Source organism: Schistocerca cancellata, chromosome 2, assembly GCF_023864275.1.
Source record: "Schistocerca cancellata isolate TAMUIC-IGC-003103 chromosome 2, iqSchCanc2.1, whole genome shotgun sequence".
Classification (NCBI taxonomy): Eukaryota; Metazoa; Arthropoda; class Insecta; order Orthoptera; family Acrididae; genus Schistocerca; species Schistocerca cancellata.
The window spans coordinates 536,746,937-536,763,008 of NC_064627.1; the positions used below are offsets into that span (position 1 = coordinate 536,746,937).

At 43.4% G+C, this 16,072-nt stretch overlaps 1 protein-coding gene across 1 annotated transcript in view; it reads right to left on the bottom strand.

Moving 5' to 3' along the window:
* LOC126162085 (putative inorganic phosphate cotransporter) overlaps positions 1 to 16,072 on the bottom strand; it is a 217,424-nt gene that overhangs the window by 61,194 nt on the left and 140,158 nt on the right. Inside the window, exon 8 of the mRNA XM_049918359.1 lies at positions 1,617 to 1,749. Within this exon, the coding sequence (XP_049774316.1) occupies positions 1,617 to 1,749 (133 nt within the window). The remainder of the gene's footprint in view (positions 1 to 1,616; positions 1,750 to 16,072) is intronic.

A 16,072-nucleotide genomic window follows, 5' to 3' on the forward strand; every position in this document is an offset into this window, starting at 1 on the left:
GTAAAACAATCGTCCATCATCCACAGGCACCGCTCTAGTACGTTACTTATGACGACTGTGGTTTACTAATCAGTAAACACTGACTAAGAGCGTGACAGTGTTGATGACAGATCGTAACTGATGTTTGACGCGACAGTCACGTTCCTCCATCATCGTAAATCTCAGTGTTGACCGCACAATCACGTTCATCCAATATCGTAAATCTCAGTGTGTTACGAATAACATCGCTACAAAGGATCAATCACAAAGCCAAGGGAAAGGCCGCACTATGAGGACAAATGTGACATAGTCCTCACAGTTTGTGAATGTTTTCTATAGAACCAGCAGCGTGCTCGTAAATTGGCCCTAAATTGTTGTTACTACGATAATGAGGAAGACTCTTTGGGAATTATTTGAATGAAAACTGCAATCCGATGACAAACCGACGAGTTGTGCCCACTTGTGTATTTTACGGCTGTCGACAAATCGAAAAAGCATTCTTTGTACCACAGAGATTCCCGAAGTGAAATTTCAGTTACCTGAAAATGCCAGCGTGATGATTCGAGATACCCTGCATTTTTACTGAGATCGAAAACTACTGTCCAAAAGTGTCATACTGTTTCTAAACGTCGTTAGCACACTGGACTCGCATGCGGGAGGACGACGGTTCAATCCCGCGTCCGGCCATCCTGATTTAGGTTTTCCATGATTTCCCTAGATCACTTAAGGCAAATGCCAGGATGGTTCCTTCGAAAGGGCACGGCCGATTTCCTTCCCTAATCCGAGCTTGTGCTCCGTCTCTAGTGACCTCGTTGTCGACGGGACGTTAAACGCTAATTTCTCCTCCTCCTCCTCCTCTAAACGTCGTGTATTGTCAATATGTTTTTGTTAGCTTAACAAGGGCAACATGCAACAAGTTAGTATACAAAGTACTTAAATCTCTTGCTGGATACGCTGTTGATACGATGTTCTTATTTAGAGGCAACTGTGGCACTCACTTGCGAGAAATGAACACTATGTCGTTATATCAGCTTTCATGAAATCTCAAAGAAAATAAAAACTCTGAAGGATGACTGCCAAATTTTCACAACCAAAATGAAAACATTTCCGATGACTACGATCCTTCATCTCACTTAAAAGTATCTCAGACCTGCTTAGTACAGTGCAACAAATTTTGTAATTACTCTGGTTTAAGTCGAATATATTCTTATGATGTAGCACGGTTTTCAAAATATGCTACTGGTATTTAAATGATGCATTTGATGGGTACTGCTTTATGACAACACAGCCTAATGGAAATTAAGAGTGAATTCGTAAAATAAAACTTAAAACAGAATGCTGACTCCTTCCTAATGATAAATAACTACTTTAAGGCATACTCACATTGAGGATTTATCAGTTGGCTTTCTCAGTTACTAGCAGTTTCTACCCGATATCCTAACCTAACAACACCAAAGAAAACACGACAACTGCACGCGTTTGAATTGTACTCGTAAGAGTTTGCATAACGTTTTGTCATGTTACGTTAACACGATGTTCGAAAAGGAATTACGTTACTTACCATTTTGCAGGTTGAAGACTGACTGACGGAATACACGAAAAACCAACAGCCACAAAACAGATGAATGAGGACTTACATATAACGGCGGCAGACTTCCTGAGATTAGTCCTGGATAAGAGGCCCCGCTTGAGCAGGCAGTCCCCAACAGAGGACACAACCAGCGACAACAGCGTCCTGCAGACGTGAGGCAGCCCTGACAGAAGACCGATCTGTGGAAAGTGAACACACGAAATGTGTCTACAAAAATGATAAAATTAACAGTGAAGTAAAGGCAGATGACTGACGTGTGCTAACGTCTACGAGCAAAGAATTAGCCACAAGATCAGGACGAACAGATTATTAAGCTGATGAAAAAGATTTTATGTAAATTAGTAACACATTGTAGCGGACAGCTCTAAATTACCCAAAGGAACTCCCATGGAGAATAAAACGGGTATGCCAAAGGTACTCTTTAAACATGGATTTGAAAATTTGAAGTTTATCTCTCACATTTTTTTCAGCTCTTCTTGAAACCTGTTGCAAATGGAACGTGTACACATATAATTTTTTTTTGCATCACCTCGGTTCCGAGAGTTTCGAAAGCTATACAGAAAATTGGGATAGAGATCAACATAAACATCATTTCCGCCCTTTTCATTGCTCATGGAAACCTCACATTGCATATTGTACCATCATACAGCGAGACATTCAGAGGTGGCGGTGATCGCTGTACACGTAGTACCTCTAATATGCAGTAACACGTCCTCTTGCATTGATGCATGCCTGTATTCGTCGTGGCATACTATCCACAAGTTCATCAAGGCACTGTTGGTCCAGATTGTTCACACTTCAACGGCGATTCTGCTTAGATCCCTCAGAGTGGTTGGTGGGTCACGTCGTCCATAAACAGCCCTTCTCAATCTATCCCAGGTATGTTCGGCAGGGTTCATGTCAAGAGAACATGCTGGCCACTCTAGTCGAGCGATGTCGTTATCCTGAAGGAAGTCATTCACGATATGTGCCTGATGGGGGCGCGAATTGTCATCCGTGAACACGACTGCCTCGCCAATATCCTGCCAATATGGTTGCACTATCGGTCGGAGGATGGTACCACGTATCGTACAGCCGTTAGGGCGTCTTCCATGACCACCAGCGGAATACGTCGGCCCACATAATGACACCCCAAAACAGTAGGAAACCTCCACCTTGCTGCACTCGCTGGGCAGTGTGTCTAAGGCGTTCAGCCTGACCGGGTTGCCTCCAAACACGTCTCTGACGATTGTCTGGTCGAAGGCACATACGACACTCATCGGTGAAGAGAACGTGATGCCAATCCTGAGCATGTTGCATGGTGTCGTGATTGCACAGATGGACCTCGCCATGCTCTGAGCGGTCATCCACTGCAGTAGTAGCCCTTGGGCGGCCTGAGCGAGGCATGTTATCGACAGTTCCTGTCTCTCTGTATCTCCTCCATCTACGAACAACACTCCGAGACGCCTGGACACTTCCCTTGTTGAGAGCCCTTCCTGGCACAAAGTAACAATGCGGACGCGATCGAACCGCGGTATTGACCGTCTAGGCATAGTTGAACTACAGACAACACGAGCCTTGTGCCTCCTTCCTGGTGGAATGACTGGAACTGATCGGCTGTCGGACCACCTCCGTCTAATAGGCGCTGCTCATGCATCGTTGTTTACATCTTTGGGCGGGTTTAGTGACATCTCTGAACAGTCAAAGGGACTGTGTCTGTGATACAATATCCACAGTCAACGTCTATCTTCACGATTTATGGGAACCCCGTTGATGAAAAACTTCTTGTGATGCGTGTAGAATCCTGCACACTTACCTACAAAATTGTTAATAAAGCGTTTGCTCTGGCGTAACCACAAGCGCCGAAACGAGGAAGAAGAACGCAAAAGAAGAGAAGGCGGTGAAACGACGTTGGCCAATGGTGCACTGCACCACGACAGGAGCGGCCTCTACAAGAGGAGAATATAAGCGCCGCTTCGGCCAGCCTTGGCCGCTCAGATTGGCTCAGTATCCGGACAGTATTCGCACAGGCCTAGCAGAGAGTACTACAAACAGTTGTTAGTAACCCATATCCTTTGTTATAGCGAAGATCATTACTGTTTGCACGTTGCCCATCGCTTGTGACACCACTGTTATTTCAAAGTTAAGTATTGTCAATCTGCTTTATCGAAATAAAGCTACTAATGTTATTTTTTTAAATTGTTGTATAGTATTCCGAGAACGTAGCATCCCTTAGGAACCCTATACGAGACGAGTGGGCAAGACCCTACAGTTTTATTCAGGTGAAAAAGATTTTCTGTGTACTGTCCACTGACTGAATACTGCAGGTCCATTTGAATGAATCGTATTATTAACTGCAAACTGGTAACGTAGTATATGCAGTGTTGGCAGAGCTACATTTCCGAGGAGCTTAAATATCTGCACATACGGTGTTAACGAGCTAACACCGCAGTTTGTACCCTGTCGCAAAGTACGTCTTGAACAATGATCTATCTGTAGATGGTGCTTCAACACTTACAGCTTGCAGCGTATCTGAAAGATGTTTTTTATCACGTCTTTCTGATCGCTTGATAGCTCGCGGTTCAGTTTAAAAGTTCTGGCAGCAAAAATAAAGATAATATTGCCGGCTCGTCTGCACTTGATCGCAGCACAAGAATTGAGAAAGACAAGAAAGCGGCCTCCATAAGACACTACGAGCTGGAAGCGAGATACTATAGTACCCTGCTTTAATTTTGAATTTTGGTGCAACATTATTTGTTAATAAAATATAATTCTCCTTTTAATAATTTTATATTTCTGTGTTAGAATGAAAACTAATACGTTCATCTCTTACATCATAATTATATACTGTACGCCAACTCAGTATGTCAGTAATCAATGTTCCTTTGTACTTTTGTCCAGTCTTTTTAACACCTAATTTTAGACTGTCGTTAGAGTTATGCTACTATATGTAACGGTATGAAGACTGCATGCCCGTTGTTCATTTGTTTGGTGTTACTCTGCTTCCGTCCATATTATTGAAACTACGAATTAACGGCAATGTTTTAAGAAAAGAAGCGTATGTTTTAGAGTGGGTAAGGAAGGAATTATACAACGGCAACGAAAGTCGTCATTAAATTATTCGATTGACATGGTGAAGCATTTAAAAAGCCAATCCCTGTATGTATACTGAAGAGCCAACGAAACTGTATTCAAATACAGATATGTAACACTCAGAATACGGCGCTTGGGTCGGCAACGCCTATTAAGACAACAAGCGTCTGGCGCTGTTGTTAGATCGGTTGCTGCTGCTACAATGGCTGGTTATCAAGATTTAAGTGAGTTTGAAGGTGGTGTTATAGTCGATGCACGAGCGATGGGACACAGCATCTCTAAGGTAGCGGTGAAGTGGGGATTTTCCCGTACGACCATTTCGCGAGTGTACCGTCAATATCAGGAATCCAGTTAAACATCAAAGCTCCGACATCGCTACGGCCGGAAAAAGGTTCTGCAAGAACGGGACCAGTGACGACTGAAGAGAATCTTTCAACGTGACAGAAGTGCAACTCTTCCAAAAATTGCTGCAGATTTTGACGCTGGGCGACCAACAAGTGTCAGCGCGCGAACCATTCAACGAAACATCATCGAAATGGGCTGCATGTTACAAAGCTTTACGCCTGGGCCCGTCAACACCGACATTGGACTGTTCATGACTGTAAACATGTTTCCTGGTCGGACGATTCTCGTTTCAAATTGTATCGATTGGACAGTCATGTCAGTAGGGGACTGTTCATGTGATGGAGGCTTTGTAATGGTGTGAGGTCGGGGCGTACAGTTGGAGTCATATGGGATCCCTGATACGCCTAGATACGACACTGACAGGTGACACGTACGTAAACATCCTGTCTGATCACCTGCATCCATTCATGCCCATTGCGGATTCCGACGGACTTGGGCAATTCCATCACGACAATGCGACACCCCACACGTCCAAAATTGCTAGAGAGTGATTCCAGGAACGCTCTTCTGAGTTCAAACACTTCCGCTGGCCACCAAACTCCCCACACATGAGCATTATTGAGCTTCTCTGGGATGCCTCGTAGCGAGCTGTTCAGAAGAAATCTCCACCCTCTCATGTTCTTACGGTTTTATGGACAGCCCTGCAGGATTCATGGTATCAGTTCCCTCCAGTACTACTTCAGACATTAGTCGAGTCCATGCTACGTCGTGTTGCGGCACTTCTGCGTGCTCGCGGGGGCCCTACACGATACTAGGCAGGTTTACCAGTTTCTTTGGCTCTTCAGTGTAAAAGGCAATGTTCTGACTGACTGTCTAACTGGTTATCTCATCATCGCCCAGCACGAACCGCTAAGGATGGAAACTTCAGGGTTGGAGAAGGCGTCATTTAAGAAAGGATTGTTCGAAATTCCAACTCTAAGAGAATGAAACAGAGGATGAAGTGTTTATTGAAAAATGTCGCTATTAAGGCAGTTTTGAAGCTAGATCTACGGAAATTTGTATTTGGTTCCTCCATCAGAAATAAAGGTATAAATATGTCAGCAATTTGATGGTGAAATAGTGAGTGAAAGATTTTTTGAAAATATTCAGTATTAAAGAACTACTACATTATTTTTAAAGCTACATCTATGAACATTGGTATTTGACTTCTCAGTTACAAATAAAAATTACGGGTTTCAGTATTTCTGGAAATTCAATAGGAGATGGAAATTTTTACCAAAATATTTCTTTACATTCCAAACATTTAAAAGTTTATTTTTATGAGAATTGCTATTTCACTTCTCGGTTAGATATAAAGAAATAACTGTTAGGGAATTAAAGATACTATGGAAATATCTCCGCAAGAACGCAAGAGGCATTATCAACAAAAACTTTGGACTCTAGCTTCCAGAATCGCTTTTTGGTCAGAAACGCATTCGGAAAAGACCATGCTTATATGGCCTTAATTAGCGTGAAAAGTTTAGAAGGTGTTGCAATTTGCGGACAACATAAAAATTCGATTAAATAAAAAAGAAATCTCTGCAGTCCATACAGTCTATGTGAGCGAAGCAGCAGGCACTAAGATATAAGGACACACCAGAGTAAATTTTGCAGGAAGCTACCAGAGACATCATCCTCGTGTAGTGGACTGCTTGCTAAGGTTTATGTGAGATGCTTCATCTGGTAGGAGCTCCCTCAAGCCATGGCCATCATTTCAGTCATTACCCTTAGCACTGGGTGTCCTGTCTGGCCAGGGTCGTAGCCACACAAGTAACAATTACCGACAGGAAATGTTGCCTGTCCATTCATATATGCATGTGTCTGTCAATGCCACACACTGTTGACTCTAAGCCAAGTATTAAAATGCACTACAACACACAAATAACCATCCCTCTACCACTGTTCCATTTGTCTCCAAGTAATAACTAACATCCAGGTAAGTGGCGTAACGGAACAATTAATGCAGTGGGAACGTTATTGCCTTGTTTTTAATCACAGTGTGTGAAGAACAAATATTGTTCCAGAAAAAAGTTTGTAAATGGTAGCTAAAATCATTCTAGTCAGACAAAATGGAATATTTATGGAAATAAAAGAAACTGTAATATAGTTTAATTACATTCCTCAGCTGGTGCAAGTAATCCTTTTAGTTGTGCCTTTGAATTAGCAGTTCACACCAGAGGGAACGGGTGTCAGTAAGCTGGCGGATGCAACGCCACCTCGAGGTTTGTTCTTGCAGTGCGGGACAGATAAAAGTAGTGGGAAGTATGGAACTGGAGTGGCAACTTGTCCTGAAAGCCTGTGCCTGGCCACTGAAAGCAGTGGCTGATAAGTATCAGTGTGGCAGTGCGGCGCTAGGGGCCTAGCAGCTTGTTTTACATCAGTGTGGTTAGCCCATGAAGTTGCTGCAGTGAATACATTTTGGTGTATAAGAGTTGCACGACTGGAACAATATTGGCCAGATTTTCTGGGAGCCAGCATAGAGTGGCCGTGAGAAGCGGTTGACAAGTGTGTGGTGCATCACCGGGGCCAGGCATTGGCACAAAAGGTTAGCTTCTTTGTTGTCGATGTGGGTGGCTCAGGATGTGCTGTGCTCTGTGCCCTTATGTGTAAATGAGGGCAGGTGATCACTGATCGACCAGAGGCAGCCACTGTGGAACACGTTGGAATCTCTTGGCGAAAGTGAACTCATCTGGGAGGAAGCTCAAGAATGCCACATGGAGTCTGAGCAGATGGGACAGACGCAGCAAGGCAGTGAGGTTGCAGACCGACAACACTGGATGCGACCTGCTGTTACCTTGAGGAATAATTTTGCTGGAGCAGCAGACGGTGTTTTGCCTCTATACACCAGGAACATACGGCAGCTGGGAGCCAGGACGTGTTTCCTGAAGAAAGATTTCCATTGCAAAGAGTGGCAGGCTGTGCGTAGTCTGTTTGTGGTAATTTTTGAGACTGTGGTGGCATCGGTATAGAACCAAGATTTTAAATTGGCAAAACAATGGGACCACTGTGGGACCTGTAATTTGAGTAGCAGTGTCATGCATAAATGCGCTGTATTTCGATGAAATGTGGTGAGGTCATGTGGGCATGGATATTCTAAACCAGTGAATTAGGTGAGAACCTGTGTTTTAGTGATAAGCTATTAGCGATTCAAGCTGTTTTTCTATGTGCCTTTATAACTAATCTACATACAGTTATTGTGTGACTGAAGATTGTACTGGGTGGCCCAAAAAGGATGGTCGGATTTGAACTGCGTAGTACCATTGAAAGGTGAGGAGGGGGGACCACTGCCGGCCGTCTGCAAGTCGGCCATTACACCCAGTTTGCCATGAGATGGCGCAGTGGACGGTCGAGCATCGTGTTTTTGCTGTGGAACAGTTTTTCAGAAATGATGAATCGTTTATTACTGTGCAACGATTGTTTCGACAACGTTTTGGTGTCGTGCGTGATGGACCCATTCCAGATCGCAGATCCATATCACGTTGGGTGACTGCATTCCGGACAACAGGGTCTGTCAAAAGTGGTAAATCTACAGGGCGTACACGTACGGCAGTTACTCCACAGAACATTGATGATGTTAGAGCGTCAGTGCTGCAAAGCCCGCGTCGTTCCACTAGGCGTCGTGCTCAAACTTTAGGCCTCAGCCGTAGTTCGTTGCAGCGTATTTTAAGCCGTGAGTTACAGTTTCACCCATACAAAATTATGATCACGCAAAAGCTGTATGATCGTGATTTTGAGCAGCGAAGACGATTTTGTGAATCAATGCTTGACATTTTGTACTCTAATAATAATGTTGTGCTTCTTATGTCAGATGAAGCCCATTTCCATTTAGACGGCTATGTCAATAAACAAAACTGCCGGTATTGGGCAGCAGATAATCCCAGAGAATTGCACCAAAAGCCTCTTCATAGTGCTAAGGTAACAGTCTGGTGTGGAATTTCAAGATTGGGGATTGTTGGTCCTTATTTTTTTGAGGAGAACAACGCTACAGTCACAGTGAACTCGAAACGTTACGTTAACATGCTACGTAGCTTTTTGGTGCCGAAACTGCGAGAGTTACATGTAAATCGAGATCGAATTTGGTTTCAACAGGACGGGGCCACGGCCCACACAGCCAATGACTCCATGTGTGTTTTAAGGCGGATGTTCCCCCACCACATCATCTCGCGTTTTGGAGATGTCCACTGCCCCGCGAGATCACCTGACCTCTCAGCCTGTGATTTTTTTCTTTGGGGATACCTAAAGTCAAAAGTCTACGTACAGAAGCCCCGAAACTTAATTGATCTGAAGGAGGCAATCAGTGCGGAAATTATGGCAATTCAAGAAGAAACAGTAGTGAAAGTGATGGAAAATTTCGAGGAAAGACTTGTGGAATGCATCACCGAGGAAGAACACCATCTTCCGGAAGTCATTTTCCGTACATGATTTTTTGTGGTTAGTGCTTGTAATTGGGTGCCTGGGAGCATTTAGTTACGTAATTGAATAAAATTAATTTGTAAAACTGATGGAGTTATAGTTATTTAAAATGTGACCATCCTTTTTGGGCCACCCTGTATATGTTTTCTGTGTTATCCACCTGTTTCTGCGTAAGGGTTGGTTCTAGTGGGCGTCCATATGCTATTTTCTTGATAAATTTGTGTTATTCAGATTATATTAGGTGTCCTGTCCGTGAATCTGATCTCTGTGGGATGAAGCATTTGTATTGGATAATATATTTTTATTAGATTAAAATTTTTGTGATTGTATATTCATTTGTCTCCCACTAAAGTTTATATCATTACTGCAAAGCTCTATCTTATTTTCCTGATTTTTATATTATACATATTATAAATATTTTGACGGAAAGTAAACCAGAAGTGGCTTATGATGTTACTCGAGGTAGTGCATAGGCCCTCTGCTGTTCCTTATTTATATAAACGATATAGGAGACAATCTGAGCAGCCGTCTTAGATTGTTTGGAGATGACTGCCATTTATCATCTAGTAAATTTTGGAGGAAAAACCCATGTTAGAAAAATACAGCCCTGAAAACTTGTACAACCCAGATGAGACGGGATTGTTTTATCAACTGATGCCAGAGAAGACGATTGCGTTTAGAGTACAAAAACGTAAAGAAGGGAAGCAGTCTAAAGTACGCCTAATTCTTCTTCTCTGTACCAACGCGTCAGGGGCGCATAAATTGACACCACTGGTGATCGGACGATCAGCAAACCCACGATGTTTCAAAAATGTAAGAAGCTTACCAGGTAAGAGGGTACATACATTTTATTTTACCTTCCTTCAATTCATAAGTTAATTCAGTACAGTATAGCTTCATCTGTAATGTTTTGCTACATCCGCATTGTAAATGTGATTTCTTTTATTGCAGTCGATTACAAGGCAAATCGAAAAGCATGGATATCGTCTACTCTTTTCAGTGAGTGGCTGCTTTGGCTTGGTAAAGAGACGTCAATGAAGAATAAGAAAAGTGCATTGCTGCTGGATAATTGTAGTGTGCATAACAACATGCCATCATTGAAGAACGTTGAACTATGCTACTTCCCCCTGAACTGTTCTTCGATTCTTCAGCCGATAGATATGGGGATAATTAAGAACTTTAACACAAAATACCGTGATCGTTTAGTTCAACACGTGATCGCAAACATTGAAAGAAATATGAGAAATCCCTACAGTTTCAGTATGAAGCAGGCTTGTGACATGACTACAGTTCCAGGAACAGTGTACAGCCAAATGTGATTGTGAACTGTTGGAAAAATGTCTTCCGAAAGTGAAGGTGTTGGTGCGAATGTTGTGATGCATGAAATAACGCAGGTTGACATTCAAAGTGATCTGGAGATTTATTCAGGAGTTACTGATAAGACCGTAGATGCTTCATTAGTTGAATACTTGTCAGTGGATGATGAGACGTTAGTGTTTGAAGCATATACCGACGAATCTATCATCGAGGAGTTAAAGGGTAATTTGCCTGTTGAAGATTCTAACGATGGCAGTGATGTGATAAGTGCGAATCCCCCTCCTCTGGTGGAGCTAATAGGTCAGTTGGAAACCATTCAGCAAGTAGCATCTTCAACCCCCAGTGTTTCAGCGCAGCAATTGATTGGGTTAGAAGGATAAAGATAATATTCACAAGAGAATCTTTAAGGAAAAAGAAACAAATGAAAATAAGGGAATTTTTCTGTACACAAATGTAAGATATTCTACAGCTACAGTATACACTACTGGCCATTAAAATTGCTACAGCAAGAAGAAATGCAGACGATAAACAGGCATTCATTGGACAAATATATTATACTAGCCCTGACAAGTGATTACATTTTCACGCAATTTGGGTGCATAGATCCTGAGAAATCAGTACCCGGAACAACCACCTCTGGCCGTAATAGCGGCCTTGATACGCCTGGGCATTGAGTCAAACAGAGCTTGGATGGCGTGTACAGGTACAGCTGCCCATGTAGCTTCAACACGATACCACAGTTCATCAAGAGTAGTTCAAAAATGGTTCAAATCGCTCTGAGACACTATGGGACTTAACTGCTGTGGTCATCAGTACCCTAGAACTTAGAACTACTTAAACCTAGCTAACCTAAGGACATCACAGACATCCATGCCCGAGGCAGGATTCGAACCTGCGACCGTAGCGGTCACGCGGCTCCAGACTGCAGCGCCCAGAACCGCACGGCCACTCCGGCCGGCATCAAGAGCAGTGACTGGCGTATTGTGACGATCCAGTTGCTCGGCCACCATTGACCAGACGTTTTCAATTGGTGAGAGATCTGGAGAGTGTGCTGGCCAGGGCAGCAGTCGAACATTTTCTGTATCCAGGAAGCCCCGTACAGGACCTGCAACATGCGGTCGTGTATTATCCTGCTGAAATGTAGGGTTTCGCGGGGATTGAATGAATGGTAGAGCCACGGATCGTAACACATCTGAAATGTAACGTCCACTGTCCAAAGTGCCGTCAATGCGAACAAGAGGTGACCGAAACGTGTAAACAGTGGAACCCCATACCATCACGCCGGGTGAAACGACAGTATGGCGGTGACGAATATACGCTTCCAATGTGCGTTCACCGCGATGTCGCCAAACACGGATGCGACCATCATGATGCTGTAAACAGAACCTGGATTCATCCGAAAGAATGACGTTTTGCCATTCGTGCAGCCAGATTCGTCGTTGAGTACACCATCGCAGGCGCTCCTGTCTGTGATACAGCGTCAAGGGTAACCGCATCCATCGTCTCCGAGCTGATAGTCCATGCTGCTACAAACGTCGTCGAACTGTTCGTAGAGATGGTTGTTGTCTTGCAAACGTCCCCATCTGTTGACTCAGGGATCGAGACGTGGCTGCACGATCCGTTACAGCCATGCGGACAAGATGCCTGTCATCTCGACTGCTAGTGATACGAGGCTGTTGGGATCCAGCACGGAGTTCCGCATTACCCTCCTGAACCCACCGATTCCACATTCTGCTAACAGCCATAGGATCTTGACCAACGCGAGCAGCAATGTCGCGATACGATAAACCGCAATCGCGATAGGCTACAATCCGACCTTTATCAAAGTCGGATACGTGATGGTGTACATTTCTCCTACTTACACGAAGCATCACAACAACGTTTCAGCAGGCAACGCCGGTCAACTGCTGTTTGTGTATGAGAAATCGGTTGGAAACTTTCGTCATGTCAGCAAGTTGTAGGTGTCGCCACCGGCGCCATCCTTGTGTGAATGCTCTCAAAAGCTAATCATTTGCATATCACAGCATCTTCTTCCTGTCGGTTAAATTTCGCGTCTGTAGCACGTCATCTTCGTGGTGTAGCAATTTTAATGGCCAGTAGTGTAAGTAAATGAAGTGAACAAAATGTTTTTCATTATATGTCTTATATTGTTATTTTTCATCAGAAAAGTACTACAGTAATGTCTCAGTCACGAAAACATGGCTCCTTGCTCCGAGTCACGATAACGAAACCTCATTGTAACAATAACCCTGGTACAACAATTTAATTTTCATGGTCTCGCGAAATTCGTTATATCAAGGTTTGATTGTATTGAAACTTCTGCACTCTAATGCAAATTTCACTGATAATAAATGTAGTAAATAAAAGTTAGCTGATCAAACTCCATTGCATAACAAATCCATCAGTGTTAATTTAATTCCAAATTGACTCTTAGCAAAGTGTATACTACAGACTGGGTGTCTTTTTCTATGATTCTGGATAAATACTGCCTGCTGGAGAGACGCTACGGATTACAATTTCCTCCAAACATAGTTACTGTGAAAGAACATATCAAGGATGTGTTTGACTTTTTGTCGAGGGTGTATAACACTCACACGGCACACACATTTACTGCTAAGTCGATTTTTCTGTGCCTTACACAGAATTGAGTTGTTTCCTGATTAATTATGAAACAAACTCTACATCTACATGATTACTCTGCAATTCACATTTAAGTGCTTGGCAGAGGGTTCATCGAACCACAGTCATACTATCTCCCTACCATTCCACTCCCCAACAGCGCGCGGGAAAAACGAACACCTAAACTTTTCTGTTCGAGTTCTGATTACTCTTATTTTATTTTGATGATCATTCCTACTTATGTAGGTTGGGCTCAACAAAATATTTTCGCATTTGGAAGAGAAATTTGGTGACTGAAATTTCGTAAATAGATCTCGCCGCGACAAAAAACGTCTTTGCTTTAATGACTTCCATCCCAACTCGCGTATCATATCTGCCACACTCTCTCCACTATTACGTGATAATACAAAACGAGCTGCCCTTTTTTGCACCCTTTCGATGTCCTCCGTCAATCCCACCTGGTAAGGATCCCACACCGCGCAGCAATATTCTAACAGGGGACGAACGAGTGTAGTGTAAGCCGTCTCTTTAGTGGACTTGTTGCATCTTCTAAGTGTCCTGCCAATGAAACGCAACCTTTGGCTCGCCTTCCCCAAAATATTATCTATGTGGTTTTTTCAACTGAAGTTGTTCGTGATTTTAACACACAGATACTTAGTTGAATTGACAGCCTTGAGAATTGTACTATTTATCGAGTAATCGAATTCCAACGGATTTCTTTTGGAACTCATGTGGATCACCTCACACTTTTCGTTATTTAGCGTCAACTGCCAGCTGCCTCACCATATAGCAATCTTTTCTAAATCGCTTTGCAACTGATACTGGTCTTCGGATGACCTTACTAGACGGTAAATTACAGCATCATCTGCGAACAACCTAAGAGAACTGCTCAGATTGTCACCCAGGTCATTTATATAGATCAGGAACAGCAGAGGTCCCAGGACGCTTCCCTGGGGAACACCTGATATCACTTCAGTTTTACTCGATGATTTGCCGCCTATTACTACGAACTGCGACCTTCCTGACAGGAAATCACGAATCCAGTCGCACAACTGAGACGATACCCCATAGGCCCGCAGCTTGATTAGAAGTCCCTTGTGAGGAACAGTGTCAAAAGCTTTCCGGAAATCTAGAAATACGGAATCAACTTGAGATCCCCTGTCGATAGCGGCCATTACTTCGTGCGAATAAAGAGCTAGCTGCGTTGCACAAGAACGATGTTTTCTGAAACCAAGCTGATTACGTATCAAAAAATGGTTCAAATGGCTCTGAGCACTATGGGACTCAACATCTTAGGTCATAAGTCCCATAGAACTTAGAACTACTTAAACCTAACTAACCTAAGGACATCACACACACCCATGCCCGAGGCAGGATTCGAACCTGCGACCGTAGCAGCCCCGCGGTTCCGGACTGCAGCGCCAGAACCGCACGGCCACCGCGGCCGGCGATTACGTATCAACAGATCGTTCCCTTCGAGGTGTTTCGTAATGTTTAAATACAGTATATGCTCCAAAACCCTACTGCAAACCGACGTCAATGATATAGGTCTGTAGTTCGATGGATTACTCCTACTACCCTTCTTAAACACTGGTGCAACCTGTGCCATTTTCCAATCTGCAGGTACAGATCTATCGCTGAGTGAGCGGTTGTATATGATTGCTAAGTAGGGAGCTATTGTATCAGCGTAATCTGAAAGGAACCTAATAGGTATACAATCTGGACCTGAAGACTTGCCCGTATCAAGCGATTTGAGTTGCTTCGCAACCCCTAACGTATCTACTTCTAAGAAACTCATGCTGGCAGCTGTTCGTGTTTCAAATTCTGGAATATTCCATTCGTCTTGCCTGGTGAAGGAATTTCGGAAAACTGCGTTCAATAACTCCGCTATAGCGGCATAGTCGTCGGCAACAGTACCATCGGCAGTGCGCAGCGAAGGTATTGACTGCGTCTTGCCGCTTGTGTACTTTACATACGACCAGAATTTCTTCGGATTTTCTACCAAATTTCGAGACAATGTTTCGTTGTGGAGCCTATTAAAAGCATCTCGCATTAAAGTCCGTGCCAAATTTCGTGCGTCTGTAAATTTTAGCCAATCTTCGGGATTTCGCGTTCTTCTGAACTTCGCATGCTTTTTCCGTTGCCTCTCCAATAGTGTTCGGACCTGTTTTGTGTACCATGGGGGATCAATTCCATCTCTTACCAATTTATGAGGTATGAATCTCTCAATTGCTGTTGCTACTATGTCTTTGAATTTGAGCCACATCTCGTCTACATTTGCATAGTCAGTTCGGAAGGAATGGAGATTGTCTCTTAGGAAGGCTTCTAGTGACACTTTATCCGCTTTTTTAAATAAAATTATTTTGCGTTTGTTTTTGGTGGATTCGGAAGAAACGACCTTGTGATCACTAATCCCTGTATCAGTCATGATGCTTTCTATTAGCTTTGGATTGTTTTTGGCTAAGAGGTCAAGTGTGTTTTCGCAACCATTTACAATTCGCGTGGGTTCGTGGGCTAACTGCTCGAAATAATTTTCGGAGAAAGCATTTAGGACAATCTCGGAAGATGTTTTCTGCCTACCACCGATTTTGAACAAGTATTTTTGCCAACATATCGAGGGAAGGTTGAAGTCCCCACCAACTATAACCGTATGAGTGGGGTATTTATTTCTTACGAGACTCAAATTTTCTCTGAACT